Source organism: Lepisosteus oculatus, chromosome 5 (genome assembly GCF_040954835.1).
Source record: "Lepisosteus oculatus isolate fLepOcu1 chromosome 5, fLepOcu1.hap2, whole genome shotgun sequence".
NCBI lineage: Eukaryota > Metazoa > Chordata > Actinopteri > Semionotiformes > Lepisosteidae > Lepisosteus > Lepisosteus oculatus.
This window is the reverse complement of record NC_090700.1, coordinates 36,354,654-36,379,699: the sequence shown is the minus strand read 5'-3', so window position 1 is coordinate 36,379,699 and position 25,046 is coordinate 36,354,654. Positions and strand designations below refer to the sequence as shown.

The following is a 25,046-nucleotide window of genomic DNA, read 5'->3' as shown; positions in this document are numbered from 1 at the left end:
ACACATGAGGAAGATGGATGTCCTATCCTATGCTCTTAACACACTTTTATTACATTAACACATTTAATTAAATATTAAATATTGAAATAATTTGATGTATACCCTAAGAGTAAAAAGCCATTTGTTTTTTCTGACCGATGGGTAGTCTTTTCTGACGTTTTATTCTGAGGTGGGTAAGATTGGGACTCTCCTACCTTTTGAAAGCGCTATAGTGTCCTGTGGGGAGCAACATTTAAATGCCTAGTGTTAGATTTTAAGTATTCCACACCTTGCATAAAAAAAATCAGCAGTAACTGCTGCAATCATCTGCTGTTAAATGCTTTGTGTATTTTGCAAGAGCTTCTGTGTAATCTCTACAGCCTGCTATAAAAAACTAGGCATGGCTTTTTTCGGTCATTCTCGAGGGTTATCCTCTAAAAGTGTTTACAACCTTTGAGCCCAGGCAGAGTGTTAGCCACTCCCTTGCTCATATGTTCCAGGAGCAAGCCCCGGGGTCCTGTGTCCATTTGCTGATGCAGAATATTAAAATTACGAAACGTCTTGAGAGAGGGCATGGATTTTCCAGGAAGTGGACTTTAACCCAGCATTGTGAGCAGAAAGTCTTTCTCCTGGTAGCTGTGTTTAATGCAAAGAAAAACCTTACGATGTCTGGATTACACACACGGGGAACGTTGTGGATTTGAAAACTGCCAAGTGAGACAAAAGGGAAAAAACAAAGAAGAAAAAGGGTAATGTTTTCGTATAGGGTGGGAGTGTGTTGATCTGGAGTAAAGTAAAAGATTAAGAGGTCAGCTGTGCAATTAGTTCAACAAGGAAATACCACAATTATTAATCATGAGAAATGGGAGACTATATGTTATGTGGTAGAAATTGTGACTGATGTGTAAATTCAATATATGAAGGAATCAGTTATGTGTACTGTAAATACTTTGAAATGAGACTTCTTTAGTATTAAGAGTATCTTTGTCTTCAGACCATAAAAGAAAGGAGAGAATTATATATGATTGTATACACATACAGATGTGTGTATAAAATGTTACATAACACCTTAAGCTGGTAAAAATAGAAAAAATTGCCTTTAGAGCTTTCAGTAAATGATAGTGAATTTTCTAAATAGGAGTTTTAAATGAGGTTTAAGTACGGTAATCTTTTTGCACCGATCAGCACCAGGAAATAACATAGTGACTTTAATGTCTAACTAACCGTATCTTGTGATCATGAACATAAATATTTGAGTTCGAAGCTCTAGCAGCTAAAAGCCTGAAAGAACATCCTTTATTCATCTTTTGTGAAATTTGTTGACTTCCAAAATCTATGTTGTCAAATATGATAATTTGATGTTAGTGACTTAATATCCAAGAATTTTTGACACTATCAATTATTCTGAAAAGAATCAGAACGGCATTTATAGTTTGTGATGTCAGGCTATTCCTTAATTAAGGTAAGTTCCATGGACGTAATCAAGAATCCTGATACTGTAGGTGAGATTTTTGCCCGAGTTTGGCATAGCAATCTTGAGGGATTCTCAGAAACTGTCTTATCTAGCCATCTTCTATAGGGGTTAGGGGGTGGGCACACCCAATGATTGTGTGCAGCATTTCTTTCCAGATGTTTGTGAGTCATTACTTCTGATTGTATGAGTGTAGTTTCATTCAAAATGTTATGTCCTGTATTCCTTCGTGGAAAGAATCTAGCCTTTTTATGACCTGAAGGATATAGGGCAGCATTCAGGGATCTGCTACTGTGATATACAGAGGTTAAACAGAGCATGAAGTGTAATTGCTAACATTTTGTTTTAACTAAATTAACATCTTTAAAATTCAAGATGTTTTAACTTTCTGCAGTACTATCCTTTGTGTATGTGCATTGCAATCTAACACTGTATTAACGCATATGAAGTCATAATGCAATACAGATCTGTTCCACACATCCCACAGAGACTAAACTTCAATTAATACATTGCCTTCATTAACATTCTAATTATCTAGAATATCTACCTAGACGCTAAAAACGACAAGAAAATAATAGTTGACTTTAAAAATCTGGAATGCAACTAAAGTCGGAGGGTCTAGGCATAATGTACTTGTGTTAGTTTAGTGACAACTTGAGGAAAACCATTTTGACTGGGTCCAAATCAAAACTTCAGCCAGCAGATGATGCTCACTGCTGGTTTGCAAATGGCCTGGTTTTTCTACGTAAAATAAGTTAGCTAGTGAGATTGTGAACTGGGGCAGCATGGTGGCGCAGTGGCTAGCATTGCTGCTTCTCAGCACTAGGGTCTCCCAGGATTCAATCTGTGTACGGTTTGTTCGTTCTCCCCATGTTCATGTGGGTTTCTTCCAGGTGCTCTGGTGTCCTCCCACAGTCCAAAGACATACAGTATTAGTAGGTTGATTGGCTTTTGGGAACACTGGCCCAGCTGTGAGTGTGTGCATGTCTGTGTGTGCCCAGTCATGGAGTGGCATCCCATCCAGGGTGTATCCTGTCTTATCCCCATTGCTTATCAGGATAGGCTCTGGCTCCACTCTGTATTGGATAAAGAAAATGGATGGATGGCTTGTGAGATGACAAAGATAAGTAGCCTGAAGTTTTGTCCTGTTGGAAGTCCGAGATTAGAAGTAATAAATCAAAAAATCTTGTCTGTGGTTCTGTAGTTCCTCTAACACAGCATTGCTTGTAGTTAATGTGTAGATGAATTTTAAATCGGGTGTTTCACATGATTGCGTATGCGTGATTTACTTTAGAAAGCATGTTCGAGATTTTTCAATCAGTACGTTTTTTAATATTGGGTATTTGTAATGTAAAGTCAACTTCACTTCAAAATGTCCTCTAGGAATATCCTCTAGGAATGGTCAGTGTCTATAATTCCTGAAAGGTAAGTAAAATGTCATTGCCATTTTGTTTTCCAGATGATCAATTATTGAATTTTTAGGCATTGTTTTTAAAAATCCTTTTGGGTTTGACATTATTTTTCCCATTCATATTATTTTTGTACACTAGAATGAAAGTGGGGGCAAAACTAATTCAATCTGTATATCTGTACAGGCTGTATAGATGAGTCAGGTGTTGCCTCCAGTCTGTTTATCTGTGATCATCTTCAGGGCTTTGCTGTCTGCGATAATGTAGAAATGAAAGATTAACTAATGACTGGGGTGTAATGAGTAACAGCGTGTTACTGTATCAATGTGATGGCTTTTCCTTTTACCAGCCAAAAACAGAATGGAGAAAAGATTCTGATTTTCTTTTGCTTAGATATTCTGATCTGTCTTATTAATGATATTCTCCCTGTTTCTGTCTCAAGTTCATTGTTTCATATGCTTCATTGATCAAGATATATTGACGTTCTGATAAAGGAATAAGGGCCAGTGAGGCTTAATCTTATATAAACTCACTTTGTGGAACAGTTAAACTCCCCTCTGGTCATTTATTTTTTAGAAATTATCTGTTGTTAGAAAACTCTATACCTTTACCGGGAATAAACAGCTTTCTGATAATGGATAGATAAAGATTTTCTTTTATTTAAAGTAGTTGTAGGGTTCCAATAATGTTTACTTGCTGTGCTCAGGACTGGGAGATAGTTGAGGAAATATTTACTTTGGCTGAAGAGAAAGTTGGGCACCACACATAATAAATATTTAGCTAACTTTATCAATTGAACATGGGCTGAAATGCCATTCAATCAGTGCCCTTTCTGTCAACTAATGTTTGAGATGGAAAATAATCCTAAGGCTGCAGGATCAAATTAGATTCACATTAGTTATGCTCTCCATTAGCCAATTAAAGTAACAAAGTGAGTTGATCAACATGACTGCATCCTACAGTTCAACCGCTGCCAGAGATCTTTTGCTATCGTATTTATTGCCTAAATTCTGTGAAGCAAATAGTGTTGTCTAAAAAGACAGACAGTAGCATTAATATATATGAACATAAACATCTACGAAATAAACATATTATTATAGTAATATTTCTGTGTGCCACAGTCAAAAGGTTTAAACCTTTAAGAATATTTCAGCATTGTAAATCCTTTTTATATTTCGCTTGTTCACTTCTGAAGAATCCAGGGGACAGATGTGGATGTGGAGGGTGTGGGTGTATCCTGCCTCAACTCTGGCAAAATTGTCAGAAATTCATTATATTCATGGGGAATGAAAAGGCCTACAGCACCTGCAGTACCTCTCTGCAGAATGTTCTGTCACTGTGCTTTGTCTAGTTTCTTGGGTTGTGGGTTTTGGGGATCAAACCAGTGCCCAGGTCTCACTTAAAGAACATCTGGATGAGATCCTGCAATCAGGACAGAAGTCACAAAGGGGGGTAAAGGTCTGGAACAAGCTACTCAGCCATGTTGTTGAAGCCCACACTCTGGCTTCTTTCAAAAACAAGCTAGATGAGAACCTCAGATCACTACCAAACCATCTAGATGGGCCCAAATGCCTCTCGAATGTAACCGTTCTTACAGGTGTGTTTCTCAATTCCCTGAGTAAATCAGCTGTTTCCCATGTTTCAGATCCCTGCTGCTCACACCTCAGGATGTACAGAAACAACAGCCTGTTTGACTCCAGGGACTATGAGGGGCCTTTCCTGTCCAAGTAAGTCAAGGGTGTGGTGTTGGTGCAGTGCTTGTGGGGAGTGGAAAGGGGCAGTTCTGGACCTGTTTGTGTTTGACCATTGGATCATCAGTTTCTAAACACATGAAAAATGTTGTTTTATTCACTCTGGTACAGAAAATCCACACTAAGCAACCAACAGTATGACCATCAAATACAGTACATGATCTAGCCTCTCCTGATTTAAATGACATATTTGGCACAGATGAATAAACAGGTTGCAGATTTCCCTACTCCAAAACTTGACCTGATAATTTATCAGGTCCCCACAGACTACAACTGGCCAGCCCCCTGTGTAGTGGACAGGCTGTGTAGAAACCCCAACTGTAATGGCTTTGCTGGAGATGAACAACTCTATAAAAATGTAATGTAATGCCTTGCAAAATACCTTTCATGCCAGGGCATCCCAGAACACTGTGCAAATTTCTAGAACAAAAATTCCCATGAAAATGCACTGTGGTGCCTCCTGACTGGCTCAACCTGGAAAGCTTCTTGCTTGAGCACAGGTTCAAGTCTACAGTCATGAGTTCAAGCCTGGATCATAATGCTATTAGATTGGGATTGGGATTCTCCAAGTGATAGCTCTCAGCCAAAGGTCGGGTGGGACTGGATGGCCAGAGCTCACCTGGGTGACTCCTGTGACCTCCCGGACACTTGCACTGCGATGCTGTCAATGAGGGACACACCTCTACTCCTGTCGGAGCTACTACCCGACTGTGCTGCCTGTACCCCTCTACCTTCTCCTCTGTTGTGGAGTTGTTTACTGATAATCTCTTGATTGACAATTCACCAAGTAGCGGGCACGTGGCTAATCTCCACACGCAGGTCACTGACCTAGCTGTGTCTGTGCTCCGCAGTGGGTTCCTTCGTGATGAGCCCTCGTCAGAGAGGTCCAGCCTGTCACGCCCCAGTGCCAAGGCCATTTACAGTGAGTACAGCCGGCTTCTGCTCGTGCACTTCGTGAATCAGGGTGGAAATGTTCAAAAATCATCCCAGTACTCACAAGAGAAACTCTAATGCTAGATTTAAGCTTTTTTCGTCTGTATTGTAAATACACATTGTGTTCCAGAATATTCTGAGGCTGAAATGGCAGTCACATCCATAGAGCCGTTGTCCTGAAGATATCATAGATGCAGTATATACCTAGAGTAGTTGATAATGCAGACCAATTACACCCTGTAGCCGAGCAAATTCATTTATTGAGGGACCAGGCAGCGAGGATAGCCTCGTTTTTATGGGCAGTTCTTTCCAGCAAGGTCTCTACAAGGCATTTGCTCCTATTTTTACAGAAAACAATTAGGCTTTTTCACAACTGAATTGGGGTGACAGGCCTTGAACATGCAGTTAATTTGAGTTATTTTGTCCTGGTGTCATTTGTCACCAGTATTTCACGAATCATGAAGGTCTGTTCCTAGAATAGTGGAATTGGGTCGGACAAGGTTGTTTTTGTTGTAATCTTGGTTTATGGTACTCACTGAGTTCTAGCTGCAGGAGATCTAAAGTTAATAATTCTTGGGCTCATTCCTCTTACCTGTCAAGGCAAGTTTCATATCAAAGAGACGTCGTATCGAAAAACCTGGGCTTTGTAGATCAGGTCTTCTTCTCTTTTGCTTACAGAGCAGAGGAAGGAGTATGCAGAGTCAATAACCAGACAACCAGACAACTTCCAGTTCCGGGTGGAGGTACAGTCTGAAAAGCAGCTTCACTAGCCCATCCCATGTGGAAGAAAATACTTCCAGATTCAGAGCTATTTAATTTCAATTCATGTTACAAAAATCTCTCACAATCAGGTCTGAAGACAAAAAAGCACAGCAAAATCTTCAAATGCTGTGAATTTACATAGAATGAAAAGAGGTGGAATAGTAGCAAGGTGTTAACTGCTTCTATTTCATAGCTCTTGGATACTGAGTTTGATTGCAGATTGGGGCATCTGTGTGGAGTTTGTGTGTCCTTCTATACACATGCTCATGTGTGTATTCTTTGGGAGTTCCATTTTCTTCCCATGTCCCAAAGACCTGATGTTTAGGTTATCTGGTATCTCTAAATTGTTCCTTTGTGTGTGCCCAATGATGGACTGAAAAACTGTGCGTCAGGGATAGGAATTCCCGGCTTTCTGATAATGGAGGCATTACTCATGCTGAGAACCTTCTCAAAGCGCAAAAAACAGCAAAGAAGTAGCATGAATCACAAGACGTCTTCAGGCATTCAGACGGTTACACAGATGAGAGGAGGACTCTCTCTAACACTTGTTGCTTCAAATGGAAAATTGAGGCCCTCGTTTATAACAGATGTGTGAGAGAAAAAAAGCCAAACATTTTTACCTCTTTCTGTCCTGCACAAATGTGTTCTTCCTATAATGGGCTGAAAAACAGATGTTTCCTCACCACTCTCTTAGACAGACCACATGCTATATGGTTAGCTGGATATTCTCCTGCTTGTTTCGTGTCCTCCTGTGCTGGTTTGCCAGTCTGCCCGCTGGGTCCTCCAAGAGCTCAGGCCCCCCTCTTTCCCTCCTCCTGCAGCACCTGTTCACAAGCGAGCTGGACAACAGGGAGGTGCACACCGTCGACGACTGCATCTCCCAGCTCAAGCAGCTGGACGCCCAGGGGCGGGTCTGGGGTCAGGACATGCTCCTGGAGGTGCAGGGGAGCAGCCTGCAGCTCACCGACATCGAGACCAAGGTGAGGAGAGGGGCCAGGGAGGTCATTCTGCTGGTTTCTGGCTGTTCGAGGTGTCCCTGCCCTCATGGTCACTGATGTCTAGTGCACCTGTGCAGTGGCCAGGCCTGAGCAACTGGGAAGGTATAACTGGTGCTTCTCCCAGATGAACCAGAGCTGAGCTTCCTCCACTTACATGGATCATATGGTACTGTGGGTTAGAAATGAATTTCACCTTTGAGCCACTGCTTTGGTTGAATGTCAGCCTCTTTTCCCCTCTTTGTCTGCTCCAGGAGGAGCTGGAGTCCTTCCCCCTCCGTGCCATAGTGGAGGTGAAGGCCGTGCTGCACAGCTGTGTGTACGACTCCATCCTGACCATCACCGTGCAGGAGCGCAACAAGAGTCGGACCAGCGTCTTCCTCTTCCAGTGCGAGGAAATGGGGGTGAGGATGCCTTCTGGACATTGAGACCTAAACCTGGGTGCTCTGTCCCTTTGTCAAGGCAGAACTCTGTGCAACATACAGAGCTCTCTCTGCTCCGTTTCTCACTGTGTGTCCCCTGCAGGCAGAGCATGTCAGGGCAGACTTGGACAAGGCTATTAACCAGAGGAGAGAGGAAACAGGGAACCAGGACAATATCCGGTAAGGCTGAGAAGGCCACACTGTGTCCAGAAACAAATTCTGCCTTTCAGTGTATGCACTGTGATGACAGGAACTGCACACACAGCAAGATATGTAAGAGCTTTCTGTTGCAGAAATAAATGCACAGGCATTATTCTGAAAGTACCCATGTTAGTATACAATACTGCACAGTTATGGAAAGAAGAAATCCAATGAATACAATTTTTTAACTTGTTGGGCAAATGCTGAAGATTATGGGAATTTTCCTCAGGGAAAAATCTCCTTCATGTAAGTAAAGTAGCCCATCATATGAGCTTGGAAGGTCTTTCACTGGTCAGTGCTGTTTTCAGTGTCTACCTCTGCCCTCTCATCTCTCTCAGGGACAATCTGGAGAACATCATTGGCCAGCAGGGCCCGAGGCAACAACGCAACAAGCCGCCTCCCCTGCTGCCTCCCATGGACAGGTGGTCTGGACCAGAACCACACTCGTCACAGTGGACCACTCCAGATTATGGTGGGTCTGTCTAAATGACTCCCAGTCTAATCACTGTTTGAAGTAATGGCAGGCAGATTAGGACCTTTCTACGGGAGGATCCACAGAGCTGTGAAACCCAGACCACAAGAAAGGATAACATAAGATGAACCTGATTGTTCCACTTTACCCATTCTGGGTGTTCAGCAGATGAACATGATGGACATCAATATCTTTATCATTGGCAAACCAGTGGGCCAACTGCTGTACTCTTAGGAAATGACATATACAGGCAGTTTGACAATATGGAAAATTGAGGCTTAAAACTCATAAACATTTCCTAAGAGTAAGAGGCATCGACAAATGAAAACTAGTATTTACTAATCAGTATGTGTAACACCTTAACAGTGACTGATGAGTGGTGCTGTAACTTCATGGGTTCTGGTTCAGTTCTGCACTGGAGTGCCCTCTATGTATGGGTTTTGTAGGGGTGGGGCTCTTTTATCACGAACTTGCCCTGTCTGGAGTAGCACTGCGACAAAACCGAACCCCAAAGTAGCTGGAATTAAATTCTAGGGAGGAAAAGAAAGTGGAATAGTTGTTACAATTTAAACAACAAGGCTTTGTTTTGCATTTTGTGGAGTGACTGAAATTGCACAATATATGGGGAAACGCTGCAGACGTTTTGGTTGTGTTTGTGTGTAAGTGTGCAAGTACAATGTGATGACTTGTGCGTCACTGACTGTGTGAGAGATACGGAGTGATTGCTTCAATTCTCTGTGTCTCTCTCAGAGGAGGACAACCACTCCCAACAATTCACGCCCCAGGAGGAACCCCAGTATATGCCAGAGGAGCCCCCAGACCTGCAGAAAGCTGAGCTAGAGAGGAACGTGGTCAGTACTCACACTGTAACGATTAGAGGAAGCCAATTGGCCCATCATCCCCTGCTGCTAACAATAAATAAAAAAATAGATATATATTTTAAAGCACTGTCTCGTCAAAAGCATAGGAAATACATCAACAGATGATAAAGTGGAGTGACTGGAAAATTGGTGCAAAAAAGTAGATAAAAAGAGTGCGAGGTTCTTGTATTCCTTGATTGCCTTAAAAAGAGCTTTCACAATTGTGAATAAAACAGCAAACAGCAAGTTCATCTGAAGGCTACTGTAACCACATTGTGTGACTAGGGACAGCATGATCTTTCAAAACAAAGCTAGATGCTTTCAGAGAATTACTGTTCTTTGTGCTTGAGAAAATGAATGTGAGTTAAATGGTCCATTTTCTGCTTCATTAAGGCTTGTTACTGTATATTCTAGTGTTCATCCTACACGAAAATGGAGAGGATACTGTCCGTCTCTGTCATATTCCCTAAAATGCTTGGTGCACTTCTACCAGATTTCAGCAAACTGTCTTAGTGATTGTAGCAGAAATACAAAAGTGCACCTATGAGGCGGCCACAAACTGAATCTACTGCCGTCTCTCCCTAGACAGGGGTGTGTACAGAGAAAATAAAAAGTCTGGGCTTCATGCGTGTGTGTGCATGTCTAGGAGATCCTGAACCACGTGCTGAACGATGTGGAACTCTTTATTGGCCAAGTGGGGGCAGTGGTGGCACAGACCCCAGGGAAGGAGAAGGAAAAGAAGAGCAAAAAAAATAAAAGTAAAAAAAGTGAGTCTAAAAAAAGATGAACCATGAAATTGTTTCCCTGCACTTTATTTTTCTTTTATAAAAGATGTCTGCTGCCCAAATATGATTTATTCTATTTATGTCCTTATATTGCTGTACAAAGTTTCAAATGTCCAACCTACTTATCTGTAAAAGAGAATATATAATTGCATATTAGTGTTCATTTTCATCACAATTGGCAAATAGGCATTTTTATCACAAAGTAAACTTAGTGTATTCTGGATCTTTTGATCTCTTTTTTTAATAAAATACTAATTTCACAAGGAAAAATTGACAAGGTAAGTTAACTGAGAACCATTCTGACGTACGAGCAGTAAGAATGAAGACCCGTTTGTACATTTGAGCAGTCTGAGAGAAGTAAGTTGCTCGAGAGTACAACAATGTTTGTTTGAACTCAGCAGTATCCAGTTTAAAAACTCCAGAACCCTAACAACTACCCTACGCTGCTGCCTCGATGTTTATAAAATCTTTCAATCTTCACTCGAAGATTAGTCTAAGATTTCACTAGCCTGGCTGTGGAGCTTTTCCGAATCTACAAAGGTTTTTCAGTAAGTAAATTCCACTTAATCAACCTGGGAAAAAGCAGTATAACAGCACTTGTCCCAAACTGTATGAGACATTCAGTGGAGACTCTGCGTGTTCGCTCTCTGCAGATGCTCCTGTACAGGGATTACCATCGACAGGGGAGTTCGTCTCCTGTATGCAGAAAATCAAATATGGATTCAATCTCCTGGTACAGTATAAATCAACATCTGTTATCTTGTGCCTTATGATGTATAATATGAAACCTTGTTAAGCACAGTGAAGGAAAGCAAGAATGGGAAAGTGCAAAAATGAATACCATGTGTATTTACTGTCAAACTTTCAGCTGGTAAGGGCTGTTGAGAATCAATATAAATTGTGGTAGTCCAAAAATGCACCATTGTTTGCATTTAAAATTTAGAGCACAACTTCCAGTTTAAGCGTTTTAAGTGTGATCTATAATAATGCAGTGTGAACTATTAGAAAATGTTGTGTAAGCATTCTACTAACATCACTCTCAACAGCATACCATGCGTCTGCTCATGATTTGTTAACTGTATTGCAAGAGGCAATGGGATCATTTGGATTTCATCAGTGGTTTATTGTAACTGTAATGATGCACAGTGTCGTACTCAGCCTGTAAAGGGCAGACTTTTGTCTTCAGAGAAAAGGAAGATGAACTGTAATCCCTTGCAGATGAAACCGTTTCATCCTATGTGCTCCTTTCATAATACATTGCAGGAATATTCTGCTAATTAAAACCCATCTGCCCTTCTCTGCCTATAGGGGAAGCTGAATGGCAAGATCCACAATCCCAGTGCACCTGACTTTGTCCATATCCTCTTCTCAGCTTTGGGTTTTGTGAGTATCGCTCTCATGTTCTCACCTATTTCTGCTCAGGAGAAAGTGCTGCAGGTCCGGTTATGGTTCCTATTTGTGTGCTTACTGTATGTGTGCCTAATGTCATTTCTCCACGAAAGGGGAAGAGCATTAAAAATGAAGAAGCAGCGGCAGGTTTTTTTTTAGAATAATGGGCTGTGGGAGTCTGGAACATGCTACCCAGATAACTTGTTGAAGCTGAAAACCCTCGTTTCCTTCACGAAACATCTGGATTAGGGAAACCCCCCCCCCTCTCCTTGTTACGTGTATGAGACGTCTTTTCAGAGATGTATTAAGGCTCATGAGAGAGGGGCATATTCTAGCAGAACCTTGGGGTTACTAAGCAGTTTGATGGGACATTTTATGAGAATTTATTTGTTTGTACAACCACAGAGGACACAGTAGGTTCACAGATGTTTGCATTGTTAAATTGTGATGGCTGCTTTCCGTCTATCAAGTGCACTTTGATCAGATTTTCATTAAGTCCAGAGTAATTAGATATAATAAAGAAAAGACAGCTTAATCATTATGGGACTTCAAGCATGTGGAGGTACCCAGACCGGTGGACTATCTGCTCTCTCCCCACCTTCTCAGCTTACATCTAATTGCCCCTGGAGAGACCTTCCGCCTTCAGTCCTCACCCCCCTGCTCACGCCACCAGCCATCCAGCTGTTGAGGCAGGAGGTCAGTCCCGAGGAGGACCAGCTGTGGTGCTCGCTGGGTGATGCCTGGAATGTGCCCAGGTGAAGCGCTTTTTGCATTCCTTGTCCGAACTGTTGTGTCTCAGCTTTTTGTTGAAGTGTGCCAGTGGAGCACCTTGCACTACTTGCTTCTGTGATCGTGTTCCTGTGCAGTTTCAGCATGGGGGGTGGGGAGGTTAGGGTCTCAGCTCTTAAAACAAGCATGGTTTGGGGGCTGTTGTGGTCAAGACATACTGTCCCCAGTGTGGCATCACCTATGTTACATCAGTAGATGCTTTGGAAGAAAACAGTGTTTTCAGAGACTCCCTTCCCTATGGTCCCAATTTCAAAAACACTCCATTGAGATCTATAAGGATTTAAGCACCTGTCTCTATATATGCCATCTGAGCCTCTCCCAAAAGTGATATTAACAACAGTGTGCAGAAAGAAAACACAACAGCAAGGCTGGACCTGGGCTGTACTGGGATGGAGGAGGGTGTTATGCCATCGTTGTCTAATGCTAACAAGGGATCGTATCTGCCCCTTTATTTCAGATCACAGTGGCCAGACGGCAATAACATCCCTCCCTATATCCCCGAGTTCTCTGATGGCTGGCAGCCACCAACTCCAGTGATACCACCCACTGCAAACCACGCCAGCATGAGGCGGGAGGGTCGCCGTGACGTCCCAGAGAGGGAGAATATGTTCACGCCTGAACAGGTAGACATGCGACAGCCACGGAAATAAAGCCGTCTGATACCGTAAAGATAAGGCCATAGTTAATATCTTTTCAAAAGCTTTTACATTTTCAGAAAAGTCTGTCCTATCTTGTCATTCACTGTTATTTTTACACACTTTTCAGAAACGCCGACATAAAAATAACAAAAAACATAAAAGTTCAGAATATACTTTTTTCTAGAGACCCAAAACTAACCCTCAGTTACTGACCATGCTGTCATGTTAGAACATCCTGTCTGTCACGCAATACTGAAACTCCTTAGTATTGCGCAACTATTTAACACTGTTAACTGTTAACTGTTACTGTCTTCTGTGGTTTTATTAGTATTTTATGCTACAGTTACAGCATTTTTGCATGTAAACTGGACTAGCATTGTAAATCACTTTGGATAAACACACATCTGTGAATCTATATCTATGTATTTATAATGTATATGTAATGACAGTATTCCTTTTTTGTGTTTCCCCCCTGTAGAATCCAGATCCCTGGAGCAGTCCCCAGACACGGTAATGTAAAACCAGCAACAAATATAAAACTAAAACTATCTTTTATGCACTCTTTCAAAACCCTGGTCAGTGGCCACATGTGTATACAGTATGTCATACAGATTAATTACGAGCCTTACAAGCTTTGTTTTTTTTATGTTCAGATTGTACCAAATTGTCTTGAGAAACAACTTTGCATCCACTTCACCCCACTCTCCCACACCTGGGTGACACACAGCAGCCATTCTCCCCCAGCTGCCCAACTGTGCTCAGTGTGCAGCAGATCCGATGGAGAAGTGAGAAATGGCTTCAGCAAATAGATGACGGAGAAAATGTTCGGGAGGCCAGATTGTGCAAGTCAACCCAGAGTGGAGTTTAGCCATTAACTGTGCCCTGGGATCTTTAATGACTAAGTGGTCAGGACCTGAATGACAGCATCTCCTACAGCACAGTGTCCCCAGTCACCATACCTGGGCAACAGTTTGGAAGTTCTGGCTGCTTCATGCAGGCACACCATCTTCTGGTCCACCACTTAAAGCAGAAACCTGCTTCTTTGTTCTTGGAAGAACACAGTTCTTTCCTGACTGTTTTCCTTTTCAATCCAACAGAGCTTGCAATTTGACCTTTTTATAAATAAAACAATGTTTAAAGATCTCTGAAACAATAAACCTGAGAGACAGGGGAGGTGAAACCAGGAGCTAATTTCTAACCTTATTCTTCTATTTAAGAGCAGAAACTGTTTCAAAAATCACAAGCAAACAGTTTGATATAAGGGCTTGATGATCTAAACTAGCAAAGTTTGCAGGGTTGGAATGAAAACCAGAAAATAGAGGAAGGGTCAAAGACCAGGACCGGGAAACCGGTTTATGTCTCTCAGGGAACTGGATTGAGGAACTCTGATGTAACTGTTTCAAAACTAATTGTATTAGTGTTTGAGGGAGAAATATGATATGATAATACTTAATTGTCAGATTTATCAGAAATATGTCTTCTATCAAATACAAAATAAGCACATACAGTTCATAGATGTAATACTTCATCAGTTCAGGTGGGTAGCTGTAAAGAGTGTCTCTCTCACACCTGAAGAAGGCTCCACGGCTGAAACGCTGTGTTCTCTTTCTTCTTTTTTTCAGCATGGAATAAACCTATTACTTGTTACTTTGCATACTTCATCAGTGTCTTCCTGATCTTTGTACAGATCATATGTATCTGTCTGTTTCAAAAGATTTTCCAAAATGTCTATTTTTACTGTTTCTTATATCAAATTACTTTTCAGAGGTTATCACTTGTGAGACTTTGGCATCCTGCACCAGTCTGTTTGATGTCAAAATGTCTCTTCTCTGTTCTGTGTTAAAGAGCCTGTTCATTGCAACATCCTAAAGCTTTTGCTTAAAGTCATGAGAGGTTTCCTGCAGTCTGTCTGTGCATTGCTAAGTTTAATATTTCCAATGTAAATGTCTTTACAATGTCTGTTTCTCTGTCACAGCTCCAATGAGAACCCTCGTTACATGCGTGTGATGTATGATTTCATGGCCAGGAACAACCAGGAGCTGAGCATCATGAAAGGGGATATAGTGCAGGTGTGCCAAAATCTTGTCAATATGTGCACTAACCCATCTTGTGTATGTGTACTAGTGCGCAAATCTGTCTGCATGTGCATGCATAATCCATGTTGTGTATGTGTGCACCTACACTGATCTATCTGTGCTGTATGTGTGTGCACTAACCCTTCTTGTGTATGTGTACATGTGCACTGATCAGTCTGTACACAAGTTCATTAGTCCATCTTGTCGGCATGCACTGATTCACTGAATTGCTTGCATGTGTGCCTATTTCTTTGGTGCCTCTATGCATTTGTGTGAGTCTATCTGGTGTGTTTGTATACCTCTGTGTCTCTGGCTGTTTGACATCCATCTATGGGTCCACATATTTGTCTTGTGTTTTCATGTCCGCGTGTGTATTTGTATGAGGATCTGTCTGTCTGACATCTTTGTTGGGGGTCTGTGTGTTTTTGTGAAGGATCTGTCTGACATCTGTGTTGGGGGGCTGGGTGTGTCTGTCTCTGGTGCGTGCAGGTTCTGGATGACTCCAGGCAGTGGTGGAGGGTGCGCAATATCCGTGAGGAAGAAGGCTTTGTGCCACACAACGTTCTGGAGTCCATGGAGGAGAATCCGCAGGCCGAGTACCAGGTGAGATGTGTCAGAATACTTCCCCAGAGTTACATGGTATTTTCCTGGCTTTGCTATGGTTATGTTACGTTTCTGCATTTTTCTACACTTTCCCAAGGCTCTGTATGACAGAGGTATGGTACACCATGTATGACATTGGGATTGATGTACTTTACTATACTTTACTCTGCTTTAACCATAGAATAGCACATTACATTTTAAAAATAAAAATATGACCTTGTGATAAAGTAAACTTTATAAAAATGTACCAACCTTGTACTGGACTGCACACTTTCACATATTGTCTGCATGAGGTACTGTAGAGGGCGCTTTCCCTTTCCTTCCTTCCTAAATGCAAAATAATATATTTTGTTACAGCAAGCTGAAGGCTTAATGTGAGATTTTCAATATTTCCAGTTCAATTGCATATGCTCTATTGATAACCAATGACTGAGACAGAGCTTTCTGGTTTCATCATCCCTGGTCTCAAAGTTACACATTGACTAAAATAAGCATTTCTTTCTGCTCCAGGTCTTTAACCATTGTTCAGAAAGTACCTCAAAGGCGAATCACTAGTTTATATTAGTGCAGCTCACAAACCATCTCTCCAGCTGTGTATAGCTTTGTGGATTTGCATGTCATTCTCACTGTTGGGCATCAGCACTCTTCATCTGGACTCTAGAGTGGGGCAGTCTTCAGAGATAAGGGTGGGTGGAGGGCATGGCGACAGTGAAGCTTATCGCAAAGGCAGGGAAGCATGCTAACTGAAAGTTTAATGTCTTCAACACCGCCCCCGCACCCCCTTCTTCCTTTCCTAGGATGTGCTGAATCCTCCAAGTCTGAACAAGACTTCCAAGCCTCAGGAAGTGAAAGCCTGGTTGGAATACAAGGGCTTTTCCAAAATGTAAGGCCTAGTAGATATATACCCCTGCTCAGTTCATGGATTCTTGCTTCTATGTTGTGACTGTTTCTGGTGTAATTGTTAACAAACCATGCATACCTTATGTCTAACAGTTGCGTGCAAGAATTAAATGTATTGAAACTAATAATTCCTTTCAGTAAATGCCATCACCATTAATCTCATTCAAATGTATTTTCTCAGCTAAGATAAATTTAGCTACATGAATGCTCACTGAAGATGTTTTATTCAGTGAAATAAAATATTCCATGCAAGATGTGGAAGAAGTGCATCATATGTTTTCAGGCAGAGCTAATGACAAAATCCAACCGTCTACTTGAGTTTCAGTATGCCACAATGAACAAGAAGAAGGTGGTACAGTTTCTCACCAGAAAGCTGTGTGTGTCTGCAGAACAGTACGCTGTCTGGGCGTGCTCAGTGGGTCTCTGCTCCTGGGAATGACGCGTGACGAGCTGAAGTCGGTTTGTCCAGAGGAAGGTGGAAGGGTCTTCTTCCAGCTGCAGGCTGTCAAGTCTTCACTAGCAGTGAGTTCCTTAAACAATCCCCCAACACACACACCACTGTGGGCCAGTGAGAGCTACACTCATCACTGTACAAAGTCCACACCATTCAGGGTTTGATTTAATGAATTGGAGGTCTCCAGCACAGTGGCACACTGCAACCCTGACTGTTTAATCTGTCAGGAATTTAAATTAAAAGGCCACAAATACATGAATCCTTCAGCATTCAGAAAAGAAAAAATGAACTTTATGAAAAAACATACAAAAATCTTAAACAATGAAGTTCCATAACTATAATCAGTTATGGTCACCGTAAACCCGACACTTCTCGGCACTGAATGAAAGGAGCCTTTAATATGGATTTCATGTCAACTCTGTAATGGCTTAATTGTATTTTGTTTTCATAGCTTGCCAGTGAAAGTGGACAAGACCCATACTATCGCTGAGCATGGAGAGACTACAGCTGAGCTGTGAAACTCTTAAGAGACAGGTTGTCTGTGCACTCACAATCCTGTTTGTTACCATCAAAGTCCCCCGTCCCCTTCAAAAACTAAAAGTCATTTTTGTAAAACTGGTTCATTGGTAGTGCTGGTAGTTCTGCACTGCATTATAACCCAGTGGGCCCACTAGCTTCTCTTCTACATGTTGGACTCATTGATGTACATGTGGATCTCAGTTAGAAATCTCTGAGAACACATATACAACAATAAAGAAGGAGTTTGTGTTAAATGAGAAGACAAATATAAAGTTGAAGTGGTGTATTTTTGCATGATATACCAGTGCACTTCTGATTAGAGTGGTATGTAGAATCTGCTCTGAAAACACATTTCTCTTGTTAATGACTTAGTGATACTAATATATCAATGGCATGAAAAATTCAGTAATTTAATTACTGTAACAAATTTTAAAACTGTAACAACATGTTTATATAAACCAAATGCATAAACAATGTACATAAATTGCCCTTTCTGAAAAAATGGCATTCTTACAAAATGAGTTTGTCATTTATTAAAAGTGTTGTGAAGATAAACCATTAATCAATTCCAATAAAAAAGCCCTTCACTGTGATCACACTTTTAAAAACTTACACAGGTTTAATTACTAATTGACAAGAGCGCTACATTGCTATACCAACTGCAAAGATAAATTATTATATTTAAATTGGAAAAATAATCTGCATGCATCCTTCCTGTAATTCAGAGCTGTTAACTACCCTGCCTAGAAATGTAAAAATTTTACAAAGTTCTAACTTATTAATCGCATGTATTTATAGAGCAATAAAGCAATCACACCCTTAACTTTTAACAGTTGCCTTTATTTTAGAAAACAGAGGTGGTTATCACAACTCAGTCCTAGTTTTTGTTAGGTCAGTTAGAGAAAATTTAACAAATTTGACAATTCTCCTTGTTCTAAGACACATGTTTCCAAAAATATTTTGAACTGCTGTATTTTCCTGTATTGGATTTCCACAAATCCTTTACTTCATTCCTTCTTGTTTCCCCACTTTGCCATCTTGTTATTTACGGGGGTCTTGATGAAATTCTTTGATTTCATGTAGGCCCCAATCTTCTCCAGCGCCTGCCAGAGAAGCACACAAACCTGTTAGCAGGAGGTAGCCTTGCCCATATTGTAATGAGCTGGAAGAGCTTTGAATGGGTCAGCACTTTGAATTGGCTGCAAAATAACAACATTAATTCCATGCTTAAAAGTAAAAAGGAGAAACAATGTCAGCTGTAGAACCTTACTCAGGCACATCCCTGTGTTGACACGCCAGCTAGAAAATGCTGTTCAATATAAAACTAAATTTCAAGAGGTATTTTAATTAAAACAACAGATCTGTTAATACCCATTTACTAATGGCTGAACTGCAAGATTCAAGAATGGGGCAAGTAAACAAAATCTCAATAGAGAACATGCAAGCCTGGATGGATTAACAGTACTGTTCAGTGATTAACAATAATCTGTTTTACAAAATGTCATGTCCTAGAGTTTCAGAAAAATGGGACATTTACACAATAAAATAATGCAGTATGCTGGCATTGCAGACATTTAACATTTTAACACGCTGCTTTTCACCCAAACAAAAAGCCACCTTTCCTTTCCACTGATTCACCAGGGAACAAAAAAAACAGACACTCACCTCAAACCTGTCAAGGAACTCCTTCAGATTCTTGAAATCATCGAGACACTTGGGTTCAAACATTCGGTGCTGGTCCAACAGCTCGTACATGATGAAGTCAACAAAAGTGATCTATCAGAGAGAGAACAGTTAAGGTTTCACTCATAGTTTGCATTTAATGCTTCATATGACAATCTAGCATTGTGTAGAAGCAGCATTCAACTTTTTTTTAAATAAAGTTTTTATAGCTTGTCAGAAAAGCGAGCTGGATTCTATCTCAAGGAGGTATTATAGATGAAGTAAGTCTGGTTACCCATGTCCACATTAAGATCAGTTATAAGTAGCCCACAGTATCTGTCCATTTTCAGAATTCATTTTTCCCCAACCTTATCTCCTGCAAACCACTTCCTCTCTCCCATGAAGTTGGAGAACTGCTTCAGGACACTTGGGAGCTTCTCCAGGTATGCAGACTTCTGGTTATCCTGCAAGAGTTCAATTAGCAAAAAGAAGAAGCTTGTTCAGCAATGTTTGCCACGCACAAGGAGAAAGTGGACATTCACAACCCTCTGCCTGAGTCACACTAATCTGAGGCATCAGGGGATAAAAAACATTAATGACTCGTTGGTCTCAATGACCAGTTATAATGATTATATCCGCAGTTTGGCTAGAACCTAACAGATGCAAGAGAGACGAGATATACAGCCTGTATTTGGAGAAGTACACCTGGCTGAAGGTACTGGCAGCACTGAAAGAAGAGTGAGGCTGCCCAGCCACCCCCCTTCATTACTCTGAGGACTGAGCCAGGGTGCTGCAGGTGTACAGATGTGGTGGCAGGAGGGGCATGAGAGAGATGCACTACGGAAGTCTCAGTTGTGAATCCTATATACTGTACACCAGCGAGCGAGATTAGGATCAAACCTTCCTCCTGAACTTCTCTTACATCTCCGTCATGTGCGTGATGCTTTGTGACATTCTGCATTCAGCCTTACATTACAGGGGCAGCTCTGCGTCAGGACATGATTTGGTTGACCAAAGCAACACAGAAGTTATGGTTACCTTTCTTATCAAAGTACCTTTCCCTCAAGGTATAACAGCAGTGTCCCACCTGGCATTTGAACCCCTATCCCTCCCATCAGGAGCCTAGAGCCCAGAAGTTATAATTAAGGTCATATGTTTGATGCTTGGTGGACATGCCTCCAGTCTTTAGATTATGGGCCAAATGTTGCAGTTGCAGGTTAAAGCCTGGTGAAATTTACTGCTACTTTAATACTGAAACTATTAAAGTAGCAGTAAATCACTTATCACCGCTACGGTGCTACGTGAGCACTTATCACCGTTACTCACGTAGTCTCTGTAGCAGAGGATGACAAAGCCGTTGCGGAAGTCCATCGCCTGGTTTTCCAGAATGTCCACTCGAACTATCTCGTCTTCTTTCTCACCACCTGAAAGCCGAAGCAGAGACACAGCTCTCAGTGCAGAATTCATGGTGCCCTGTATCCAAACCACACACGTGGGTGGTCTTAAAAGCCAGGGTGCAGGCAGGTAGCATACATCGACCTGCAAGTGTGGTTTAGGTATCCTTAGCTGCTGTGGTTTGGAGGCAACGTAGTGTTGAGGGCATATCTCATAACTGAAAGGTCGTGGCTTCAAGTTGATGCTGCTGCTGATACTGCTGTTGTACCTTCAGCAAGGTACTTTACCCCAGTTGCCCCAGTCCCAATGGGGACCAGCTGGGGGTAATCTGGCTTCCCATCCAGTGGGGAGTCAGATGTTTAACATAATGGAAACCAGGACAAGCTCTGGCTCAATGAGCTAACGTGTATCAAACATGGATGCTACTGACCTGTACTGCTATTATTAAGCAATACTGATGTTAAGATTTAAAACTCTAACAAATCCAGGCTTGCAATATCTGGCCAGGTTACGACAATACACGCAGTGCAATAAATTCTTTGTTTTAACATTAAGACTTATTTGCTTCTTCATTTCGGGGACATTCATTTATGACACGTAACTCACAATCACAGCTCTAGGTTCACTTTCATTTTGTAGACGCACATGGAATCAAACAGCATGGTGCGAGAAAGACAGCCTTCCTCCACCAGTCACCTCACACAACCGCTTGCAGAGATCGCTACAGTACCCGCCAGGGGGAGAGGTACTTACACAGATTGTGCTTGCGGGCGATGTACCTAATGATGGCATTGCTCTGCGTGATCTTCCTGTCGCCATCAATCAGGTAAGGGAGCTGAGGAAGAAGGCACAGAAAGAGAGAATTATAACATGTTAATAAAAACAAAAGGAGGCCATTCAGACCAGCCTGTGCAATTGATTACTAGAAGCCAATTAATCTGAGGATCTCAATCATCTGTTTTCCTGATAGAACTGACAGAATCTGCCTCAATAACGATTCCTAGATATACCATACTGCTACAGCTCTCACTAAATCGAAGAAACTCAAGGCAGATATACGCATGTGAAAACATGCATACAGGACTACTTACATTAGGGAAGTCCATTCCCAGCTTCTCCTTCTCCCCAAACCAGCAGCTCTTGTCATAGTCAGGAGCTGAGAAGCAGAGGAAGGGCAGAGAGGTATTTAAAATATTTCCTTGTGCACAGGTGCCTCTCCTCACACCCTCAGCCAATGTGCACTAACAAGTGTTCTGTAAACGAGCCAGCAGGCTCAGCCCGAGCAGTGGTGCTGTCCCTGCACGTTTCACCTGATCTTCGCATCTCTGCTTTCCCCCCACAGTGCTGAAGAAAACACCAGCTTCTCTAGCTTGCTCATGGTCTCTGTGGCTAAGGCAGAGGTATCAAACTCAACTCCTGCTGGCCCTTGTCTCTTCTGGTTTTTGGTCCAACCTTAGAGTAGACATTAAACAATTAACCTAATTATATTAAATATATTGGATATTTCTTAAGGGTCTTGTTCATTATGAACAAAATGCATTTCCGTAAATGTGCATATACCTATAAAGCATCTTTAGGCCTGGCTAGACATTATTTGGGCTGGTAATTAACAAATTAGACCAGCAATTCAACTGAGAGAGGTGGAACAAAACCCAGAAGACACTGGGCTCCCCCAGGGGCTGTGTTTCAGATCCCCTGGGTTAAGGTGAAGCTCTTATTACCAGGAGGATTCCAGTAACACCAGTGCCGCACTGTGTAAGCAGGTCACTGGTCCCTCCTGTGCACCGTCCTGTGAAAGACAGGCAAAATCACGGCCCACTTCGAACTCCTGCCAATGTGACGTTCACTCCCTCAGCTGCTACGCATAAAATCATCTCTCAAACAAACATTTTAAAAAATAATTTCTTTCCAGCTTCCCCTTTCATACCTTACACAATGCAAAAAAAAAAGGGGAAACAATATTTTAAAAGAATCCTGCTGGATGAGATAACCTTGTCCACAGGAGTAGAACTTCTCTTCATATTTGGTGCCAGTGTACTCCAGCAGGAGGCGAATGGGCTGAGCCAGCTGCGAGAATGAAATACAGAGCAGTGAAAACACCTCCTAAATAAATACACTTTTACCAATACAGGTGTTACAGGGAGGACCCTCAAGCACCTAATTTATTCATTCCCCTGGCTTTTTCTTCAAACCATGCAAGAGAACTGGAACACAAGAAAGCTGACAGACGAGAAGAGGCCACTGGGCCCACCTGGCCTGTTCGTTTGTTAGCAGTTAATCCAGCTGTTTCTCGAATGAAGCCAAAGTATCAGCTTCAACCACCAGGCTAGCTGGGCAGCTTTCTGCATCGAACCCCTCTAAGCTTCAGATTCAATTTGTCAGGAAAAAAGACCTACAACTTCGTTGAAACTTATTTTTGTTCGACATGGGGTAGCTTAACTATCCTGCCCCTACAGCCTAGGTAGCAGCAGAAAGTAAAAGCTCTTCAGATGGGCAGAGGACAGTTCAAACACCCTGGGGTGTGAAGGGGAACGCGGGGCACCTTGAACTAAAATAATCCCGAACCTAGGAGAAATTCATGCTTGGATACAATTGGTCTACTAAAGCAGTGGCTAAGGACAGTTGATAAGCAGATACTGTATAGCACGCACATATAGCAGGATATATTAACTGTTTTCAGATGTTTTTCCAACTTAGTAGCTGGTTATGTTAAAAAAAACCTTTATTAGCTATTGATCACATGTGTAAAAATACTTCGATTTTTTTAAAAGGCGAACGATAGTTTTTTTTTTTTTAGATTGGACCATGCACACGGCAACGGTATTTTAATCAAAGTGATGCGATAAGGCACTCGACTCGACACGTTTTCAGTTTCTCTTGGCTGCGAGACCTTCGTACTGTGTGCTAAGTCCCCATTTTAGATTTTCAGCTTGAATCAGCTGTTCGTCTACCTTGACTGTAGACCATAGGAGCATGTCAAGCCTGGCCAGTTAAAGTAATCATCCAAAGTAATCTATCAATCTGATCTTTTGTATCTATACAGTTTCTGAAACGTTCCGTAACAAACGTTCAACGGCTTTCTTGACAACATTACCTACAGTACTTCAGCGGAATCATACGTAAAGTAAGGCTTTTACAAGCGGACATTACAACCTGTATAAAAATCAGATGGTGTGCACGGTTAATTCTACTCTTTGGGTCTCAAACCCTTAAAAGGGTATTATACATTAGATGATCGACTATCTGCAAACCAAAAAGTACAACGATTACAAACAGTACTGAAGTGTTTTGTAACCGTGAACGTAATACATAACAAATACAGAAAACAGATAATTGAACCTAAAGAATCAATTATTATACTACCGTACATTTAAAAACACGCTCAGTTCTCCTGTAGTCGGTAAAGATACAGTAGTAAATACAGCAGTCAGTATTCGTTCTGCCCATTTTGGTTTTTAAAATTTCATTATCTCACACACGACCACCGCCGGTCCGTTTCGGCGGTGCAGATTTTCAAAATTCTCCCCCGATTTAATGTCGTACTACTGTAAATCAACAAGACGGTATTTGGAAAAAACATGCTTGTAGATTTCCAGGGGATAATGAATTGGATACGACATCGGGTCAGACTCCGGCTCCCCCGCTAACCTATCGTAGAAAAGGTTAGAAAATGGGAGAAAGTTGTGGACAATCGCGGGCCTAAAGAGCTCAGATAAAACAAAAGAAGCTCTTGTTCGAATTGTGCAATCGCACAGGGTATCTGAGGCAGAAAGTGCGAAATAATACACTTCTAGCATGCATTTAACGATAACAAGAAGACAATAAGTGTTTCTCTTACCCCTCTGATATCCCAATAAGCTAGTACCATGGACATCTTGCACTCGCTCTGTTGATAAAAGCTGCCAGTATGTAACGACACACTAACTCCCACTCCAAACCGAACCTGCTCTGCTTTCTGTGAAAGTTGCGTGACTGGTCTCAGAGGAAATGTGGCCCAATCACAGCCTAGACTACTAAGAGTAGGATATTTCAAAACAAGAAAGCTGATTTTAAGAGCCTGTGACTGAATAAGAGCGAAGGGGAGCTGCTATATAGCTATATGGGTTTGGTTGCATTCGATGTGCGTCTGGGAGGAGCGAATCTCCATAAGTTGTAAACAACTTCACAGCTTAATAAGGAAAGATGCAGCGAATTTCTCCGAGTGATTTGGCGTGGCAGTCAGAAGAGGCTCACGAAGAGCTGTGGTTTGGTGTGTGGGGTTCTAAATACTCTAAGTCTAAAAGTGGTTAAAAAAACAGTAGCGCACAGGATAAAAGTCAGAACTTGCAACCTTTCAGACGAACAGTTCGACAGGGCACAGGGCAAATCTTGAATCCCACAGAACGACTCACGTATGAACGTTTAACAATAAAAAGCTCTATTTAAAATCGATTTTAACTTATTAACTGTAGTTTTGAGAGTGCATTTCATCACACACATACTGTAATCTCTTGGATATAAAAGTCTCATTGCCGCAAAGGGAATTCAACTTTTCAGTATATGCAAAATGCTCTACCTAAGATTTCTGCTGGAAGATCTTAAT

The 25,046-nt window shown here is 41.6% G+C and overlaps 2 protein-coding genes across 2 annotated transcripts; one reads left to right on the top strand and one right to left on the bottom strand.

Moving 5' to 3' along the window:
- The first annotated feature begins 471 nt into the window (after positions 1-471).
- eps8l3b (EPS8 signaling adaptor L3b) lies at positions 472-18,237 on the top strand. Its single transcript, XM_069190328.1, has 20 exons — positions 472-728; positions 4,505-4,586; positions 5,462-5,532; positions 6,222-6,286; positions 7,127-7,285; positions 7,555-7,704; positions 7,826-7,902; positions 8,262-8,395; positions 9,146-9,246; positions 9,902-10,022; positions 10,694-10,773; positions 11,349-11,423; positions 12,036-12,184; positions 12,676-12,841; positions 13,335-13,366; positions 14,832-14,925; positions 15,421-15,534; positions 16,332-16,417; positions 16,824-16,956; positions 17,340-18,237. The coding sequence occupies exons 2-20, from the start codon at positions 4,528-4,530 to the stop codon at positions 17,376-17,378; spliced, it is 1,905 nt and encodes a 634-aa protein (XP_069046429.1). The 5' UTR covers positions 472-728; positions 4,505-4,527; the 3' UTR covers positions 17,379-18,237.
- LOC138239204 (glutathione S-transferase Mu 3-like) lies at positions 18,227-24,538 on the bottom strand. The gene is made up of 8 exons (XM_069190329.1): positions 24,303-24,538; positions 22,456-22,531; positions 21,556-21,620; positions 21,218-21,299; positions 20,396-20,493; positions 19,438-19,533; positions 19,073-19,183; positions 18,227-18,510 (listed from the first exon to the last, which is right to left on the bottom strand). Exons 1-8 carry the CDS (start codon positions 24,336-24,338, stop codon positions 18,415-18,417), a joined length of 660 nt encoding a protein of 219 aa, XP_069046430.1. The 5' UTR covers positions 24,339-24,538; the 3' UTR covers positions 18,227-18,414.
- Positions 24,539-25,046: the final 508 nt, after the last annotated feature.

Bases quoted from the DNA above. Each gene is read 5' to 3' on its own strand.
- eps8l3b (XM_069190328.1), top strand. From the start codon at position 4,528: ATGTACAGAAACAACAGCCTGTTTGACTCCAGGGACTATGAGGGGCCT. The intron at 7,286-7,554 runs GTGAGGAGAGGG...TGTCTGCTCCAG, and splicing joins TCACCGACATCGAGACCAAG to GAGGAGCTGGAGTCCTTCCC. The intron at 15,535-16,331 runs GTGAGATGTGTC...TTCCTTTCCTAG, and splicing joins ATCCGCAGGCCGAGTACCAG to GATGTGCTGAATCCTCCAAG.
- LOC138239204 (XM_069190329.1), bottom strand. From the start codon at position 24,338: ATGTCCATGGTACTAGCTTATTGGGATATCAGAGGG. The intron at 20,494-21,217 runs GTAAGTACCTCT...TTCGGCTTTCAG, and splicing joins CGCCCGCAAGCACAATCTGT to GTGGTGAGAAAGAAGACGAG. The intron at 18,511-19,072 runs GTGAGTGTCTGT...CTTCTCTGGCAG, and splicing joins AGTTCCTTGACAGGTTTGAG to GCGCTGGAGAAGATTGGGGC.